This window comes from Anthonomus grandis, chromosome 22 (assembly GCF_022605725.1).
Source record: "Anthonomus grandis grandis chromosome 22, icAntGran1.3, whole genome shotgun sequence".
NCBI lineage: Eukaryota > Metazoa > Arthropoda > Insecta > Coleoptera > Curculionidae > Anthonomus > Anthonomus grandis.
In genome coordinates this window covers 16,442,143-16,463,569 of record NC_065567.1, presented here as the reverse complement: position 1 = coordinate 16,463,569, position 21,427 = coordinate 16,442,143, and the positions used below count along the sequence as shown (strand labels likewise).

General features: G+C 29.5%; 1 protein-coding gene across 2 annotated transcripts in view; it reads right to left on the bottom strand.

The window, feature by feature from the left end:
• Positions 1-21,427, bottom strand: part of LOC126748754 (homeobox protein dve-1) — a 229,142-nt gene that overhangs the window by 180,461 nt on the left and 27,254 nt on the right. For both annotated transcript variants that reach the window (XR_007664809.1, XM_050458186.1), the window contains exon 2: positions 15,172-15,337. Coding sequence is in view for 1 of the 2 variants with exons in the window: in XM_050458186.1 (XP_050314143.1) it covers positions 15,172-15,337 (166 nt within the window). In the remaining variant the exon portion in view is untranslated. The remainder of the gene's footprint in view (positions 1-15,171; positions 15,338-21,427) is intronic.

Genomic DNA, 21,427 nt, shown 5'->3' with positions numbered 1-21,427 from the left:
TTTCAATTTCGTATGTTTCGCTGATTACATCATATTTGACAACCCAATGACTTTAGGCATATGGTTTGCTAAACAAAAATTATTCAGAATATATCATCATATCAGAACTGTAAAACGTCATAATATATTATATAGGATATTCTAATAAAAAAACGCGCAAGTGACAATACTAATCGATGTGTCAAAATTTAAAAGAAGGATAAATACCCGAATTTTAAATGAATTTGTACCTTTCATGGTGAATGCAAACATATTGAAAAAAAAATTTAATTGGTAATGATATAAATTATATATTTATATTTTTGGTTTTGCTAAAGAAGTTACTGTTACATTTTATAGAATAAACTATTTAATTTAAAGATGAGTCTTATAGATATTAATATTCAAATTATATCCTTGCATATTTTAAAACACAAATATCATCAAACAAAAATACTAATAAAGATAATTATCTGAATATATTTTCTAAACCGTCAGATCACTGTCTTATATACTAAATATTATAATTGCTGTAATCATTTTTTATATTTTTAAATAATTAAACCTTAAAATATATTAAATGCCTACGTGTATGCCACATTATGATTAAATTCTTTAGAACCCTTTGGATACAGGATTGTCGGGTTTCCAATCTGGCGTGAGTTCTGGATGATATTGATAACGCGCGTCAATAGTTTAAGTCTTTAATCCTTAGATGAACTATCGGTATCATACAGGGTGTTAACAATATTAAGCGGATTAGACTTTTTTAAATAAATGCTAATTACAGAGTTTTAATATTAATAAAATTAAGGCAATTATTACTTATTAACGTAAGACAAAATTAAGATAATTATTTTCTTGAGAAGTGCATCTTTAATTATCTTTACAATTAAGAGTTAATGTAATATTGTAATTAATATGCCATTTATGAATTACAATAATTTTTAACTTTAAGCCTAACTTAATAAATAAAACCAAATAATTTGTATGCAAAAGGCTCTGAAAATATTGAAAGGCCTATTTTTTACAATAATCCTCTTAAAATTATTGCATATCTTAGTTTCAATTTTTCTAAATCTGCTCCCCCGTGAATGTTAATCCGTCGTAGGGCTTAATCCTTGGGCTCTCCCATCTCAAACCAGACGGGAAGGAAAGGACACAGGGGGTCCCGATGGAGAAAGGGGAAGTTATGGCCCTCTAATCCGGGCTTTCTCTAATTCCCTACCTTTAAAGCCTAATCCAGCTTTAACTGGCCTACCAATGCTTTCTGGATCAGTTTTGCTTTCCTGTTGAATACACTTGCACGAATAATCAGGCCTTGTATAAATATCCTGCCATTTAACAGAGATCATTTTCATAGAAAGTCGCTTGCGTTTTAAGCTTTGATCTTTTTTTTTAATTCAAGATTAATTTCTATGACAAAAAGTAGAACTTTCACTTTTATTTATTATAAAAATTATATTTCATTGTTTAATAAAACACAGTGTTTACTTAATGTATAATGTCACAGTACAACAAACTTTTTTTCTATCCAAATGAACTTAGAATATTGAATGCCTAGAATAACCTAGCTGCACACCATAGGCGAGGTTCACCATCTTTCAGACAATAATGTCAAATCGACTTTCCAATTTTTCATTCAATATATAATTTTCTTAATGCACTACATATTTTTTTAATGTGTTGTATTTTGTAATAGGTAAAAAATGTATTCTTTAAAATTTTCGTTTATTTGCTGACTAATAATATATATTTTGAGAGTAATCAACAAATTATTTAGAATAAAAAGGATTCCTGACAAAAAAGTTAATGAAGAAAACTTGAGAGTTGCAACTTAGCAACTTAGAATATCTTTATGGTTACAATGCAAGTATCCGATGTTGCCACTTTGTATTTTTTTCTATATATTTTTTTATATGTGTGAAGCTCGTCCGATCGATATCCAGCACCCAAAAATCTATAACGCTATATGTCGTTTGCCAACAACCTATTTATAATCCGCGCCCGCTGTTATTTAATCGATATAATCTCCTGAACTATCTAATAATCTCGATAGTATCTCCTGAATTTCCCAAGGAATTTTAATATTTTTTTATCCAGATATGAACAATTAATAACTTAATGGATTTTTAGTGGTTATAAACCTTTACAAACTAAAGTTTTTTGTGAAAATTACTTAAAAAGTCGAATGTTAAAGAAATGAAAAAGGCTTCCAAAGGATTTGAATTAATCTTTTCTACAATAAATATCTAAACGCATTTGAGATGGTTGCAAACCTCTACAAAAGTTTTTTGGTAAAAAATTATTGAATTGTTAGATGTTAAAAAATATAAAGGGCTATGTAACTTCTAACGGTTATAAGGAAAAGTTTTATCCCTATCTTTTGGCCGTTGTAGCCGTTTATAACATCAACTCAATAATTTTTAATCAAAAAACTTTCCTTTGTTACAGAAAAAAGTTTAATTCAAATCCCATTTTAATTCAAAAATGGGAGTAAAAAAGATCTATATATTATTTAGCCGAAACATGGTATGCTACATTTATGATTGATGTATGATTTCCATTCTCTGGGAAAAAGTCCCTTACATCTCAATACCCAAAAATCCCGACTAATAAAGTTTTAAGTACAAATAAATTTTAAGGCCGGACCTGTGCAACTTTTCACGTTTGAGTGGTTGTGACTGAGATCAGACGTCTAACAAAATAGTACGTGGGTGCATGTAGTCAAATTTTACGAATCAAAAGTATAAATTCTTTAAAAAAATGCTTAAAACATTTATTTATTTAATGGAATGATTAAATATCGCTTAGAATATTACTTTATGACTCTTTCCACATAAAATTTTGTGATTTAAACATGCATGTCATGTGACAATACAAGCGGCACATCAAAGACTCTAATAGATCTCTGAACTGAATTATACTGTTGTTTTTTTGTATTGTCAATTTTTGATCTGTAATAAAATCAAATGTACTTGGTTTCAATCAAGATGTTTCACCTTTCAAATATTTAATTTTTAACTTGAATATTATAAATACATATTACAAAATGTCTGGCCTCTCATTTGCTTTTCTACAATTAAAAAAAATTGATATTATTTATTGTATATTATTTATATAATTTTAACTAATTATTTTTCAGGAAAATTAAATAAATGTATTGAAGAAACAAGATTGTTTCATTTCCATTTTGAAATGGGTGATATGTTGTATACTATTGTTAACTGATTATTGCAGTACATTAACTCATTTAGATATGTAAATTAAAGCTAAAGAGTTTTATTTTATCCTAATCAAAATCTGATGCTAACACGTGTTTGCTTTGGGTATCGCGATTAAATAATAAAATTATGAGATTTATTATTACATTACCTTTGAATTTTACCGCCTTAATTTAGCCACACCTTTCTACCATTTTGATTGGTCTGATTAGGTACGTCAAACCGTCAAGTTAGTTACAATAGTTTCCGTTGCCAAGCGAGAGGACGCGAGCAGATTTGTCAGAAGAATTTCGATCAGTTTTTATGCAACCAAGTGGTGGTATATATTTTTATGTTTAGCTCTATATATTTGTGTTTTGTGCTAGAAGGATGACCCCATTGACACCTAACTCGCCTGTGAAAGGAACAATTTGAATTTCCTTTTTTCCAATATATGTGACCCACTTCAGACTTTATCATTTTTCAGTAAAAAGGGAGTTTTTAGTTTAAATATTAATTTTGTACTGAAACCACTCAAAACATCCTTTTAATACTAATACTGTACGAAAGGTGCACCATCCAAAAGTAAACCACGAGCGTAGTTGCCAAATACATTGGCAAAATCTACAGCGTTGCCCGTGTGTGGAAATTTGGTGATTTAAAGAATTCAAATTAAAATTATAAATTATTATTAGTGTTTAGTGTAAATATAATACAAAATAGTGTTGGTTATTAAACAAATTTAACTTTTTCTTGCTTTATAACAAAGAATGCAATTCAGTTTCTGTTAATTATAATAATTTATTATCTCACTATATTTTCCTCTGTTAAAATTGAGTAATCACTGGCAACATAAATTACTAAGCATGTTTATCAACAAAATATCCCCTCTGCTCCCTGTGTAGGTGTTGCGCTCAATCTCAAGGAGCCAATGTTTATTCTAGTGTATTCAATGTTCTAAGAAAATGAACAATTTGTAAAAATTACTTTTAGTTGTATACGGTGTAGGATTCAAATACAATAGAGTGAAACTACAATGAAACTAATGGAAGAAAGGTAAGAGCAAGCGAGTAAAGGCAAATCTACTGAATGCGTAGAAAATTATTGAAAGGAATACAAAAATTAATGATCTAAAACCAAGATTAGCGACATTAATGTAATAATGGAGAAGGGAAAGAAACAAGAACAAAATTAAGGAGATAATTACAAAACTCTATAGAGACTTTACTAAGATATTACCAGAAAATATGTATGGCATAGATACCTGACATTGATGCGTATATGAGAGCGTATATGATGTGAAGGAAGGCAAGACAGTCAAATGCCAGCTATAAAATCTCTCCTTAATGAATGCATAGACAGATGCCAAATAGTCGCGTCCTGGAACGAAAGCAACTTCTCTTTAAAAGACATCAGAAAAATGTCGTTCTGTAGCTCTATTACGATTTAAGTTTACAGGCTGCCCATTAGGTTTATCACTAATTGCCTAACGGTAAAAATGGATAATGATAAATAACACAATTGGAACCTTCATAGAAAACTTCATCAGTGATGGAAAAGGATAATGTAGAACTGTGAATACTAAAGGAGGCTCTTGCACTACCGCAGAATAAAGTTGTACCAAAGGCAGAAAAATCTGTAGAGAAACAGAGACGCGACATCCTTAAAATGATACGTTCTACAATGTGATGTAACATCCTCAATCTCAATACACTTTATATTTGTGTTTGAGGATTTGTTAGACTGATGAAATTATAGCGTAAACATCAATGGAAACTAGCCCAGTGAGGTTCAACGATCATATTATACTAATATCTACAACAATCGAGCAATTATAAACGATGACCACATAATTACAGCTTTAGAAAAAATAAAGTTAGAAATTAATTTGTAAATCAAGAAAATAACAAACATCTAAGTAACAAGAGGTGTAAATAAAGACGACTGTCTAATAAATATATATATCTTAGACATATATTTAACAGCATATTGTAGGAAGAATCCTTCACAACGATTAGCCCGTGTAGGATTTGGCAAATTTGTATGTATACTTAGATACAAAGCAGCGTTTTTAATCGATGTATTCTTCCACTTATAACATATGGAGGTCAAGCTTGGACACTGACCAAGCCCAATTTAAAAAAAATTAAAAAGAAATCAAAGATCTAGGCATGTCGCTAATATTATGAATACGTCTGCTTCGTAGAAAAGACTTAACACATATGAGAGGTCGAATACTACTATTCAAAATTAAAGACTATGGTTAGATCATAGAAAATAAAGCGAGCAATAAGAGAGCGACTTAAGAATTTAAGCTTTTCTGTTTAGGATAGTAAGAATTTGCAGAAATTACCTTATTAAGTTTAATCATGTTGGTCAAAGAATTCAAGTATAGTAAATGAATCTGCTTTAATTATTGTTTCAGATCTTCCAAACAGTAATCCTTTGAATTCCTAGTTGCTGCTGATTTGACGAATACTGTTTACTGAATTTCAATATCCAGCACTTGTTGAAGATCTGTTAGTAAATTATTTTGTCTATTAATAGTTATTCTTAAGGCAAGCAACTCTAAAATAATTTTTTTTCTCAACATAAGAATATCAAAAGAAAATCATTCAATTTTAATAAATTAGCGTTAGTAATTTTACTTTATAAAAATAATCTTGAAAAAGTAAGAAAATACAGGTTATAGGATAATAAGTTTCAATAGGGCTTCATCAGAAAGCCATCCACCTTTCTTAAATTCACGAGCCTGAAAACGATCAAAGAAATAATTAAGTCGCTGAGACCCGTGGTGCTTTGCTTTACATTCTTTTTTATATCGGTAACCTCCTTATTAATTTATATGGCTTGTTAACGAAAAATCCGCTTATTTTAATGCGAGCTTTTGTTTCTTTTTTGAGCATCTTATCGAATCGCGGCTTAAATAGAAACTTTAAAGGGCGTTTAGCATTAATAACTATAACATTAAGAAGGGTTTACTTTATTAATGAGTTGCTCCTCAAAATATGAATTGCTGATTACTTATTTTAATAAACTATTTCTACTAAATCAATTGAAAAGAAAAATTTTAAATCTAACACCCTAATGACTTATGAAAAATAGTTGCACGCCACTGATGATTAAAAGAGTTGGAGGGCGCGGGATTTAAAGTAGGTCCGTCCGTTTTCCTAATGCCACAAGAGTTACTTAAACAAGGCCAAAGCAACTTACACAACAGAGCTTATTTCTATCCATTTTCTTATTAGCTTAAGACTTGTTAGTCCAAAGTTTTAATTCTCACAACTTATAAAGAGTTGACAGTCAGCTACAATAAAGCGTCAGCGGCTTTATTCCGCTTTTATGGTTTAACGGGTCTTCAAACCTTCTTTGCCTTAAAATTTGATAGATAATGCTCATGTATGTATTTTAGTTTTCAGAAGCATAGTTTTAGTATATTGAGATATTTACAAGATTTACTTTTATTTTATTTACAGTTAAGCTACTTCAATTATTAATGGGTAGTTAAAAAATAAGTTAAATAAACCGTCATATCTACTACTTGTTTTTTACCTTATTCTATTTTAATTAAATACATAGAGCTGAAAGATCAATTCCTATTTTTATAACCTCATATAATTATGTACATTATGTCAAAGAACAACATTTTCCGACGATCCAGATAGTATTAATGAAATGAAAAGATGATTTAAAAAAATTAGTTAAATTTTTATTCTTACATTCGTTAGACTAAAACTTAAGACATGTTAAAGAATGCTCATAAAATTATATTTTTTATAAATTTTTAGAAGACCCATAGAATAGTTACGAAATAAAACGATGATAAAAAAATACCTGCAAAATGCTTAAAATTGTTTTAAACGCTTTTCTCCTAATCTTAAAGCTTTACATTATAATCTACAAGAATATTAATCTTTGTCATTCCTAACTAAACTATTATAAATATCTGCCTTCCAAAATTTAACGAGAAATTAGCCTGGCGAATACCTAATTGCCAGCAGATGCTGATAACTCCCAATAATGGCTTCGTAATGAAGTAAGAGCAAGAATATGAAGGACACCTAAAACCTAAAGCGCGTTATATTTTACGTGAGAAGGAAATAAGTAGGCCCTCGCTTTAGATGACTTCATTAACTGTCATCTGTTCACTCCACCCTGCTATCAATTGATCTGTCTGTCTTTCTTATCACTTTCTTACTTTTCCGCTTGACACGAGCCCGTTAAAATAGAATTGATCTTTAAGCGGCAAACATTGCTATACAACTTTTTAAATTGGAATTTAGATTTATCCGATAATGATTTAATTGAATATGAACTTTAATAATGCGAACTTAGGCTCTTTTCGTTAAGTTCAGCGATAAGTAAAGTTGGATATAAAATTATTCGATTTTTATTTTAACCCAAACAATAAATTATTTAATAAATAAATTAGGCATTTGAACGTCAACCTTATAATATTTGTTTCAATAAAAGTCTATATTTAAAGGCACGATCACAATACTTGTATTGACGCAAAATTGTTTTTTTTTTGCAAAAAAGATAATTAACATAAACATTAAAAAAGTGTTGTCTATTAATCGTTTGTTGATAATTTCGAACCTTGGTTCAATTTTGAAATTATCTCCTTTAATATGTAACTACTGACTTGTTGTTCACTTAATACCTTTTTCAATGTGATGTGCGTGGATATAAAAATTATACCTTATTATCGTAAACTGTGTTGTTGGGCAATTTACAGTCACTTCTAGAGATTTATTACTGGCTTTTTGCTATAGTTGATGTTTTCTATGTCGTTGTCTCACTTATTTGTGAAATATTAGCAATAAAAAAAGCTGCCTAAATACTTTAAAAAATCTTTAATTTTTGTTATTTAATTTAATTAGTTAAAATATAAAATATATGCAAACTCATTTTTAAATCATCAATATCATTATAGATTGATTTAAGTAAAATTTTAATTAAGTTTAATTTGACATATCTGCTAATGTCTAAATAACTAATATTTTGCGGTTAGTTATGTATTTAATATGCATTTTTCTATTCAGATTGTATTACGAATACTGGGATTTTTTTAAAATTTGCTAGTGATTTAATGATCTAAAACATTTTTAGTAATGTAGCGTTGCCGCTTACCAAAATTTAGAATCATATTTGATGTTTCAAATTGAATACCTTGCATATATTACCATTATTGGATCCGCAATTACTCTAACGATTTTCGGCTTTAATCGAGTTATCGAATAGTTATTTTTCATTATGTGTTTGTTTACGACTTACGTTTATTTAAATCTTTTTTAATTTAAAGAAGGTTTAAATAGACTTTTAAAAGTCATTTAAATATTAAAATAGGTAGGGGATGGTAATAAGAAACATATTTGGTTGTTTGATTAGAAACTAAACAAGATTTTGTCAAATTAAATACGCAACTAAAATTTTAAATGTAAATAATGTTGAATAATATACAAAACAAGCAGTCTTAAAAAACGTATAAAGAACTTTTACTTGGGTTGTGTAAAATCTTTTGTCCTAGGTACTTTTTTTCTTTTGAGGTTTTTTCCTTCTAACTCTGATAATTGCTGTTAACATCCTTATTGTTCATTGTGGCGTTTTTTAACTTAATACTAAAGCCTTAAAGAAGAGAGAGGCGTATCCCTGTCATCAGTAGAAGACTTCCCTACACAACAGATCTTTGCGAGAGCGTAGAACTAGGGTTAAATGGAAAAATACCGATAGTTCTCTTGCTGGTCCCAAAGTTAGACTTATGGGCTGCAAACTCATGTTGTTTGGTAGACATAGCAATTTAATATTATGTGCTTCTGCCTTTTTTTAAATTAAAATGTTTAAATGATACTTAGAGTCATCAAATATCAGTAACATTTTCCAGCTGATTTATATTCTGAAAAATGTTTCAATCATTCACAAAATACTAAAGTTGTCATGCTTCCTTTTGGGCTCATACAAACTTTTGTTCCAACCGGCATGTTGTCTGAGTAAGTGAACTTTTTGCAGTTTCCTAATTCATTAACATAAGCCACTGTTACTACATTCTCGCCATGTTCTTGTGACACTTAATATACCCTCTTGCATCCTTTTAAAGCTAGGATAAAATGCTGGTGATAAAATGTAAACCTGCAACCCTTATCATCAATGTTGTAGAGTATCTGGTGAATATTTTAAATTAAACTGTTGTAGTATGACATCTAATTTTTCAAAATAATTTCTCACTATTGGTCGATTAATTTTTGGTAAACCTAGCCGGATTTATTGATTGGGCCTTGAATTTCGTAATGCGAGGATGAATAAAATATCAATCTTTTCCAATGACTTCTTTATCTTTTTTTATTCCGAGGCAATGTAAGACGAGTGGTTTTTGAAAATTAAAAATACTTCTTCGAACGGCCTTTGAGGTAAGGGGAAGTTGTTGACTTGTTAATCTTATAATCCTTTCTTCTAGTTCACCTTCTTCTTTGATCGTTGTCTCACAATTGCTGTTCTACAGTATTTTGTGAGCGGCTTTGTTTTAGAAGTTGAAGAGCATCTTCCATCATTTCACTGTCCTAATTAGCACATAAGCCCCATCTATATTTGCCCATCTGCAAAAATAAGGCCTACAGAAATTAATGAAAGGAATAAATGCCAAATATAACTGGAATTAAAAAATTTCACTTACCTTCGATAATTTCACTGACAATAATTTTAAATGTCTAAATGTCTTATTATTCTTTCAATAATTACCTATGATATATAACTTGGTTTAGTTGAGTTAAGTTTTAAACTTTACACAGACCTTATCGGAATTCTATTCTTCCACTTTTTTCGATATAAATACACAAAAAAAACATCAAAATACGACAACAACATTAATTCCTCATTGTGTCATAATTGCAACATCGAGAATATTGTCGCTAATTGGGACAGGACTTAACATCTGATTCCTCGCAATCAGATGTTAAGTCCGTGGTAAAATCTTAGTAGAAAAATGGTGCCATTTTATGCAATATTTATGTAATTTCCAGAAAGTTCCAATTGCCTTTCTTCTTGCGACAAAATAAACATTCAGTTAGATAATTCATAACTACATTCAGAAGATAAGTCATATCTTTAATATTTTTTTGATTGAACGGGTTTTTATTGCACTCTTAAACACACACAATATAACTATGTGATCAACTTCTCTCTTTCTTATATTGCTAGAGACATTGGAAAACATTAATTTTGAATTAACTTCCCTCATTGGGGTTTATTATCAGCACTATTATATGTCTGCCATATGAAAATATGACGGAAATAGCACATAGGTGATAGGAAATTACAAATGGCAGTGTTGTTTAGAATCCAATGTTTTTTAGAATGTTAAATGCTAATATTTCTGTAACTATGTTTGATTTCCAAATATAAAACATAATTGATGAATAATAATAAGCGCGCTTAAAAATATATTTAAAAATGTACAGTGCCTTAAAAAATATTCAGATTTTATTATTCGATAAATAATATAAAGAGCTTTCACCAAAAACCTTTTTTACATTTTTTTTTCTGATTATTATATATTTAAGACCGAGAATTAAATCCGTCGACGAATGGCAGATCCTTAATGCCAACAAACGAATTAAGAACATATTTAAAATCCTCTGAATTCCTTTTTTAAAGTACAAGAACTAAGCCCTGGTCTCCTTGGGTACGCTAAGCCGCGATTAAGGATCACAGGAACCGCTAATCCTTCGATATGTTGGGGTCACACGCTGCTTTCGCTTCTTTCAATGTGACTTGAAAACCTGTTTAACTCTTAACTTATGTATAATCCTCATAATACAGGATGTAAGGCCATTTGTTAGAGTTTCGACGGTCGAACTACGAGAGAGGCTGCCTTTGGTTTTAGCTATACGAGTGGAGCTTTTAAAGTGATGATTTATAAAAAGAAATTGTGTTATGATTCCTTTTTTTTTTCAAATAAATGCACTATATCGTTTTTAGTACTACTTTTAAATTGCTATTAATCATATACAAAAAATTAACACCTATTTTATTTTTATTCGCATTTTTCTATAAACAAAAATTGGGGAAAAAAGAACAATTTTTAGGCAAAAAAGTGTTTCAGAGAAGGAGAAACCTAAGATATTATAGGAAAACTGGTGTCCGACAAAAAAGTAACTTCGAAAAAATATCCCAAGCCTCTTACCATAGGCTGTAAAGAAAGAAAACCTGAAAAGGAATTAGATAAATTATATATATAATCTGGGATGATACTAATTAGAGATCAAGCTATTTAAAGAAACAGTAAGCATCTGACTTTGCTGTTTAATAATGTTTACAGTGCGGCTCTTAATTGTCCTCCCCTCCTCTTATCGGCACACATCATTAGCAACCTAAATACTACTTTTTGGTACTTAGCTCATTTTGCAAAACTTCAAAATGGCGGCGGGACGCCATAGCAAAACGGCAGCGTATTTTTATTATTTATTTTTATTTCCATTACCACACCTGTTCAGATGTACTAAAGATAAAAACTTGACAGGGGACCTTTAGTTAAGCATGTCGGAAATCGCATTAGAACCACTGATCCTTGAGATTATTGAAGACCACCCTCATGAATTTGAGTTTTGAGAAACAGTTTTTCAACAAGATGTGACACTGCCTCACTTTAGTAGAAATGTTGGAGAATATCTGACCAATACTTACCCTAATCGGTGGAATGATCGTCGAGAGCCTACTAAGTCGCCAGCCAGGTCACCCGATCTTACACCTCTGGACTTTTTTTATGGGGCTACTTGAAATAAAAAGTCTACGTCACCCAGCCAGAATCTTTCTTCGATCTACGTCGAATAATAATTGATGCATGTCGCAATATTGATGTTTCCACTTTCCAAAATGTTCGTGAAGAGTTCTCCAATAGATTAATTTACTATCTTGAAGTTAGTGGTGCACATTTTCAACATCTTTTGTAGTGAAATACTACATTTCTGTGTTACCTAAAGTTCAATTAGGCATTTTAAATACAAATAAAAATCCGAAAAATTAGATTTTGAAAGGCTGCCATTTTGCTATGGGTAGAAGTAATAACTTAATATTCTAGGACCATAAAGCATTCAATGGCCTGTTGCAGCCATTTTGGCTCATTGGGATTATTATAAAAGCATGCGAAATCTCATACCTGTTACAATTAAAAGAAAAAAAGCCTTTCTAGAGCATACAATTAAATACACCTCATACATCTGGCAGGACTTAAAAAGGTTTGATTTCTTACTGTGAGAAAATAAAGGTGTAATGCCCAATCATCTTAAAGATCTAAACAAAATAAATCATTTTTTTTCTACTAAAGTAGTCTTAAATTATATGTTTTAAATAAACACAAAAACTCTTCTCATAAAAAATTACAATCTTACTTATCTCTAGGCAAATGAACGAAGTATGAATTTGTCCTACAAATATTACAAAAGATAAAAATGACATCAGTGGCAATAGACGATGTGAATTATATGAACATTTTTAGTTATTGTATTTAATAATTTAATAACTCCTATTCTTAAAATCTTGTGCCCTAGGAAAATGAAATATCTTAGACCAATCAGTGTATTCCCAGAGATTCAAAATGAAAAAAAAAATCCAGCTGACAAAACATACAGAAATAACTTTCTGAAACTTAATTGGGGTACAGAAAATTTTATGGCTGTTCAACGGCATTAACGAATGTATCAGACAATCAAATCGAAGTATCTATTGACAGGGGAAAGATCATCATTCTTGCCAATTTCGTATCAATTTTATATTATGAGGTCTCTCAACCACTGTCTTTTTCATTTTTTTAAAAAACGTTCTGCTAATTAGGTCCCAATCCATTAGCCTTAATAAATCATCTGTCTATTTTGCAATATTATTTCTACTCTTATAAGCCATTTATACCTTGTTTTCTAAAAAAATGCTCCTTTCAACTTACCCAAATTTATTTATTTATGATATTGTCGAGGGCAGTAGTACTATAAACTTGAATAATGCTATAATTTAAATAAACTCTTCTTAGATCATTCTCTTGTATTAAATTCAAATAAATGTTGCGTAATGCTGTTCGGGAAAAAAACCGATATTAAAGCTACTGCAGGTCTGACTAAAATGCAAATTATTGACGTAGTGTTACCTATTAAAAATAAGGTTCGTAATTAAGGTGTTTTCTTGGTTATTTTGATAATACATTAAGATTTACCACTTATATTTCCAAATGCATACAAAAGGCATTTGTTAGACTAAAATTGCTATGCAAGAATACACTTCATTTCTCACAGAAAACAAAGATTATGTTGTGTGGTCTGCTAATACTATGAATTCTTAATCATGGCGATGTTGTCTGTAATAATTCCTTCACCAATAATAGTAATAAACGGAGAAACATAAAAATCAAAATTCCTGCCTGAGGCTGATCTATGACATAAGGAGGTTTGAACATATTTCTTACAAGATCGCAGATACTAACTTGCTAAACATGGAGGAGAGGTGAAGATAAAATCAGGGATATTTTTATAAAAAACTTATACGCAATTAATGTCCAAAATATTTGTATAACTGATTATCATATAGGACAGATATTCATAATACTAGTATAAGCGTAGGGGTAAGCGACACCTTTTCACAAAACCGCTACTTTCAAAAGCTCTTTTTCCTTAGTTTTGGTAAAATGTATAATTGTTTTCTGGAAAATCTTAAAAGATTATCACACTTTGCTTTCAAGCAAGAAAACATCAAACATATTATAAGCAGGTAAACAAACTAGTAATAAAATAATATAACTTTTATGTAGGATAAAACTCTTAATATTTTCTAGTATTTTTAAATAAATCGTCGTACTTATGGTTTTGCTTTTATATTACTATTATTATTATTTTCTATTATATCTTCTGAATTAACCCTTAAGCCTATTATATGTATTTAAAAAATGTATACGCTTGTTACCAGTTATACGGTAAACATAATAAAATCGATAGAATACGTGGTTAAGTTCTGATACCCTTCTATAGCATCACAATATTAAAATCTCCAGATTTACATAGCTATCTAAATAACAAAACTTCCGCAGCAATCCTTGCCTGCTGCATCGAACTGACCTAATCCACCGGTGCGTGCTTATCTGTGCGAATGGGTCTTTCATCTTTTCTTTGCTTCGGTCTAGACAAACAAAACGGTCGAAGCTTTATTTCAGACTCCCGGTCGGATTGAACCCCCATGCTCGTCATACGCAATCTCGTAAACCCTATTCTTTTGACACGTGCTCCTATTAGACTTGGTATTAACTATTTTTTGGTCACCAAGGTTTTTATTTTACCCTAATATTTACTTCGGAGATCAGATATAAAAAGATAAAAATAAAGTTTAAATCTTCATTCGTAAGTTCTTTAAAATTTCACACTAAAACCAAGTATTTAATATATAACATAAATCTAATGGTACACTAAAGGAATTATTAATCGCTTTATGTCATTTAGTCAATATTCGGTTAAACAGAAATATATAGTATAATATTCTGAGTAATTCACGAGACTATAGCATAATAAACGTTCATCCGAATGATATAAACGTGATTTATCTTTTTATAATCCTTTTGCTAATATAATAGCATATTAGTAATTTTTTTATTTTTTACAAAAATCAATTTTATATCACAATAGATTTTTTATGGAATACTTGATCAATGTGGCACATACATACTAAAATGTTGCAATTTTACAATGAAAATTAAAATAAAAGGGCAATAGAGCTATTTATAATTTCTCCGAGCCATTATCATTTTCAATAAATTCAATTCATTTCTCTTGTTCACTTTTATCAACATTTTTCTAAATAAGACTCTACGCTTTCTAAACTGGACGAAGAGAACTAACTAAATTCGTTTTGAATAATAGTAAGTGTTCAGCTTTAATTAACACCCTGTATATATATTTTTGTCTTCAAAATATTTGATATTTACTTATTAACTTTTGATAAACGTCTTATAAAAACTTACCAGAAGATGTCTCTTCTTTAATTGATTGCGGAGATATAGTATTGTCCAAAGGGGTTGAAGATAACACTGGTTGGGGGGTTGAATTTCTTTCAGCTGAATCTCTGCTTGTTCTTCCTGTTGCTGTCAAAGAGGGTGGAGTCTTGCTACTCCTAGTCAAAGCTTGACCCTGAAAAATAAATATTTGCTCAAGTTATGGTCTAGGTTTTTTAAAATTGCGCCGCACCGAATAACCACCGAATGCTTCTTCCCACATGGGCATCAACTAGATTTCTTTATCTTGGCCGAACATTGTTACACTGGTTTTGAATGCAAAACCTTAAGGCGCCACGTTTAATATATAGACAATCATTTTTTTTACCTGTACTAATTAGAATGACCCGTAAACGATAAACAGTAAAAAATAATGAAAAGAGTATAATAGGTAATAAGATTAAGTGGCTATTCTGCTGTTCTCATTACCTTATGTAATTTACTTGGTGATAAGAAAAATAAATCTTACATGTCGGTATTTACAGGGTGTTTTGCTCTACACACATTTTTTGCTGGTAAAATTTGGTAGGTGTAACTCTGCTATTAATTTTATTCCAATAAGTAAAAATATTGCTTAGAGAAAGTTACTAGAGTAAGCAATACTATCAAATTAATTAAAAAAAAAACGAAAAACTCTTGATAAAACATATTTAACTTAAAAAAAAATTATTTCCTATCCATCCATCCGAATAAAAAAAAACAGAACTCTTGTCAAGTCAATGCTATTTAAGCCTCTATAAAATAAATTTAAAATTAACAATAACGTTTCCCTATAGATAAAAGGTAAGCGGTAATCCATTATAACTAGCCAAACATTAATAATTATTTTATATTTTATAATGGATTTTTAATTACTAAAATAATTTTATATTCCATATATTTTAAATGTATTTTATTAATTCAGTGCCAAATCTGAACTAAATATTATAATGCTAAAACGAAAAATCAGTGATTACACAAAATTAAAATTGTTAAAAGTTTATTGAAATGTGGTATTTATTTTAACATTTTATTAAACAGGAGATATTTTGCTCGTTTTATGTAAAATAAAATTATTTCATCATTTCTTGCTTTAATAGTGTTCTCAATGGATGATATTTAATTTATAAATAATAAAATTAAATTTAATTTTATCATAGTCTGATATAAATATAAATTAGTCCCGCTAATTGAAAATGGATAGATTTTTTTTATTTATTAATGCTTTCAATGTTACATTTACCAAAATAAATATATTTAATTACGTCAAAGAAATAATATTAAAATTCAGACACAAAGTACTAGTAAGAGTATCTTCATTAACCTTATTTCATATTAACGCAAGCGAGAAGCTGTAGGTTCTTTAGCAACATTGCATTACGAGTTTTTTTGAAAGCTTTTTCTCGTAAGAAATATTTATGGATGATTTTCTGTAATAAAAATATCAACGTCGCTGGTGTGATAAAATGAACGAAAACGTAATTGAACGAATATAAAAAAACGTTATTGAAAGTTCCTAGAAAGTGTGGATACCTGGGCAATATCGCATTGTGTTTTTTTTGTAAAATGTATGATTACCCTATTAACTTACACTCGTTCCAAATATTTATGAATGATTTTCTATTAAAGCTTGACGTCGATCATATCAACGTTGCCTGATATACAGATATAAATGAAAACATTTTTGTTGATATGTATGATAATTTGAAACAGACTTTTAATCTTCTTCCGAAGATTCTAATATTGTTAGCGAAACAGGTATCGAGAATAAAATAAAGAATCGGTGGTAAAACTGTTTTGTGGCTTGATTTGTATGATATTTTCAATGTTTTTTTAGCCTTGTTTTTATTGTGAATTTTGGCTTCATAAAACAAAAAAAAATAAAGAAAAATCATATATATCCTTTGGTTTTTTGTATTTAAGATAGTCCTATCGATTTCCATCCGTATTAAATAATTAGAGCTTCATAAAGATGTTATTGCTATAAAAATAAAAGGCGTTTCAATAAAAGTGCAAGATTTCCACTGACATAATAAACACTTTTAAGAAAACACGGTTTTCTGTAGCAAAGTATCGAAATATTTTTGATTTAGAAAATATACACTTGAGATTCGCGTATGAAATAAAATATTTTGTAAATAGCCGCAAAGCCTATTGTATACATTTGATAGTATTTCATTGATACAGCGTCTAATTAGGGCTTTAAATTCTTCGATGGCAGGCTTATTAGCATAAACCTGTGACTTCAGGTAACCCCACGGCCAGAAGTCTAAAAGCGCCAAATCACAAGAGCATGCAGGCTAATTTTGATCACCAAATCAAACTCGTGCAAGATCGTCAATGTTTTACGGGCAGTATGACATGTGGCAACGTCCTGCTGAAACTTCATGTCGCAAGGCTTCCAAATGAGGCACAAGAAAACGTGCATCATCCACCGTTACTGCAATAGCTTCTTTGTTTACGAAGAAAAACGGTCTAATTATTCCTCCATATTTTATTGTACTCCATAGAGTAACAAGTTATGGATGCATGTCTTTTTCATTCGTGGATTTTATAAAACCGAAATACGACAGTTTTGCTCATTAACGAAGCCATTGAGAGGTGGAAATGAGCCTCATCACTGAAAATTGTTTTGTTTGCAAAATCAGCAGGTTTGCTCAGATATCCAATTGGTTTCTTGGAATTCTCTTCGCTATTTATAGTCTGTTGACAGAAGTTCCAATTTTTTGATTATTCTTTTTACAGTAGATAAATAAGGAACATTATTTAGATCGAATATTGCATACACTTTACAAATTTTGATAATCAGAATGCATTGTTTCACCGTGTAATGCTCAAGGTTTATCAGCTCCCATCTTTCACGTCATTATTATGTGACATTCTGACTATTAAACATGACGCAAAAATCTTGCGTCCTTATTAAAGCACTCTTTAATTGAAAGTTTCTAGAAAATGTATATACGTTGGCTCAGTAAATTTTATAATTACCCTATTGATTTTCACTCATATCACACAAATAAAACATAAAAAAAAACTTTAAAAAAATGCTTTGGTTTTTTGGTTGCCTTATCCTGAAGAAACCAATAAGAGGAAACACGTGTTGGCGAGTACCAGAGGGATGGTATCTTCTTCTGTTAGAAAGCAGCGAGAATCAGACTATCGAATCCAGATAAATCTATTTTCCTTGTTATTTAACTTTCCGTGCTAACTTCTTTTTTAAGTTTATAAAAGATGTTATTGATATAAAAATAATTGGAACATTCCAGAAATTGTAGCTACCTTGGCACCATCGCATGAAGTTTTTTTCTAAATTTTATGCTGATATCATGGAACTGTACGCGTATTAAATAAATAAAGCTTTATAAAGATGTTACTGATATAAAAATAATTGAAACTTACTAGAAAATGTAGATACGTTGACAACATTGCATTTTTTTTTTGGAAATTGACTTCCACTCATATCAAATATTTATGAATGATTTTCTATTCAACCTTGACATCGAGCATATCAATGCTAGCTGATATAAAGATATGATCGAAAACTTTTTTTTGATTTATAAAAGTTGGTATTTATATACACATTAATTAAAACTTTCTAGGATTTGTAGGTACGTTAGTAACATCGCATTATGTTATTTTTATTGTAAATTTTATGGTAATTCCATTAACTTGTAATAATTCCAACTATTTATGAATGATTTGCTGTTAAAGCTTGTGTCGACAACTATAAACTTTTTTTCTTTGGCTTGCTATTGATGTAATATCTCGATAAACCTAAGTTTCAGTCCTTTTTTGTCAATTTTATAATAACCCGATTGAATTCCACTGGTACTAAATATACAGGTTGGGGAATTGAAAATTACGCATTGCCGTAAATAATGGCAACGCCGCTCCACTCTTCGATGAGCGGCTGACTCCAGTCGCCTGGGAGGTATTTGCTATTTTTATTCTTTATAGAGTATCAATAATAACATAGAACATAAAACTATTGCCAATATTTGTAAAAAATATGGGTACAAATGTTTGAAATATTCTAAAACTCAGAAGATATTTCCCGAAAACCAGTAAAAAGATGAAACTGTTAATTTTGAAATTTTTCAAAAATTGAAATAACTGAAGGTATTTGCCAACATAAACGAATAAAGAGTTCTTGAAAAATTTAATGTAAAAAATTTATTATAGGAATTTAATATATTATAATGCGAAACGTGTGTCAACCTTAAACCATTTCATTTTTTTTTTCAATTTCTAGTAAATGTTCAAAAGTACCTGACGTTGTATTAAAGTCAATAACATTAAATAAAGTCTACACAATAAAAGATACATGTATTTAACAATACTTCGACAAATATTTCAAAAAAATATAATAAAATTTCTTTAACAATCTCTATCAAATGACGAAAGACGAAAACAAAAAAATAATACCGATAGCCGTTAAATATAAACTAACTAAAAATCTCAAGAGGATTTATTTTTTTAATATAGAGTGCATTTCAAATTATCATATTTTAAATTGTCACTTCATCTTATCCGATCCGACGCTTTAGTTTGCACAAAATATAGGAGTTTTTTTTAGTAGCTTAATACTTTTGGCATACATAACCTCAAACTACACTGATACCGATACTCACTAATGACAAAATCTAGATATCAATTAGTGCTTATGGAGTTAAAAAAGTAGGAGAGTAACTGAGTAATACCGAGAGAAAAAAACTTACCATACTGCCTGTTAATGATTCGTACATCACAATAAAAAAAGTTTTTAATTGTAACTGAATCCTGGTGCTAAATTAATAAGGAATAGGGTTTTATAGGAAATGCGTACGTGATAAAAATATACCCGGAAAATCATTAGAAACTCTACTGAATTTATATAGGATAAGCATATAAAAACCCCCAAATAAACCCAACTCTTTTGCGGCTTTACAATTAAATTATTTTTGAAATCACGAACATCACGCTGGTTTGTAAAAATAAAATAATATAAATTATATATCAGGATTATCCGTAGTTTGTATTATGTTTCCTGTGAGTGAGATTACCACGATTTCCGCAGAACCGATATCATTCATGCTCTAATAATACGCATAGATTTTAAATATATGCTCGTATTTACTAAATTCTATAATAAATAATAATTTAACAGGGCTTTTTAGTTTTTAATCCAATGCTGCGGCCAAACCGGAGACCATTCAAATTTGTGAAAATATTTATATTATACCTAAACCGATTTTAAATATTGATTTTCTGTATATTTAACTTTGCTTGAATATGTTATATAAAATAATGTTTACAATCTTAAAAAAATCTTTTGCTTAAAAACTAAAGCAAATTTACAATGTCAAAACTAATATAACAATTCATAAAAAGCAACATTAAATACTTGATTAAATATTATTTTTTCTCCTCATATTTTAATCAATTAAAGGTTATTTTCCAAAATTCCTAATATATATTTAGTACCAAAAGATATGCGTTGTGAACATACTAAAAATTAATAGATTTAAAGATTATATCTAACTAGTTTAACTATATAACGATCGTTCTTACAATTAATTTGATTAACGATACGGGTTTTAAGCCTTGGAATTTGAGTAATTTTCAACTCCCGCATAAAACGTAGGCTTAATACTATGGTTATGCCAAGGAATTAATTTATTTTGATTTGAGGGTATTATTTACTTAGTTTAATCAGATCTTACCTAGGTCAGTGTAAATTTTGTGATATTTTCCGATTTTTTTTAAAGAAATCATGAAAAAAATTTTGGATGCAAGGTTAAAAGAAAGACACTCAAGAAAATTAGTTTCAATCAGATATAAGTATCATAGTTATAGCAATGATTATAATATATAATGAAATTTCAGAGATATAAGTTTTTGTTACATAAGGTTAGATGAGAATAGTATAGCTTTAAAATGTCTCGACTATTTATAAATCTTAATTTTAAAATGAATTTTCTATCTGGAAATTTGAAGTATTTTATTTATTATTATAATGTAAATCTGTCATGCGTATGAAATTCTTATAGTTGATTGAAAAAAAATAAGTTGGTCCAGGAAACTTTCAATCTGTGTCAATCCCCGTCCTGTCTCATCAAAACTCTAATAAAATTTCTAATTTACATTAACTTTATTTGACAAATTTTTCATTTACTGTTAAATACACTGTTTTTTTATCAATAGCGGCTTAAGCGCGTAATTCAGAGCAAATGCTTAAAGTGACTGTCACCTGAGTCGATTTGCTTAT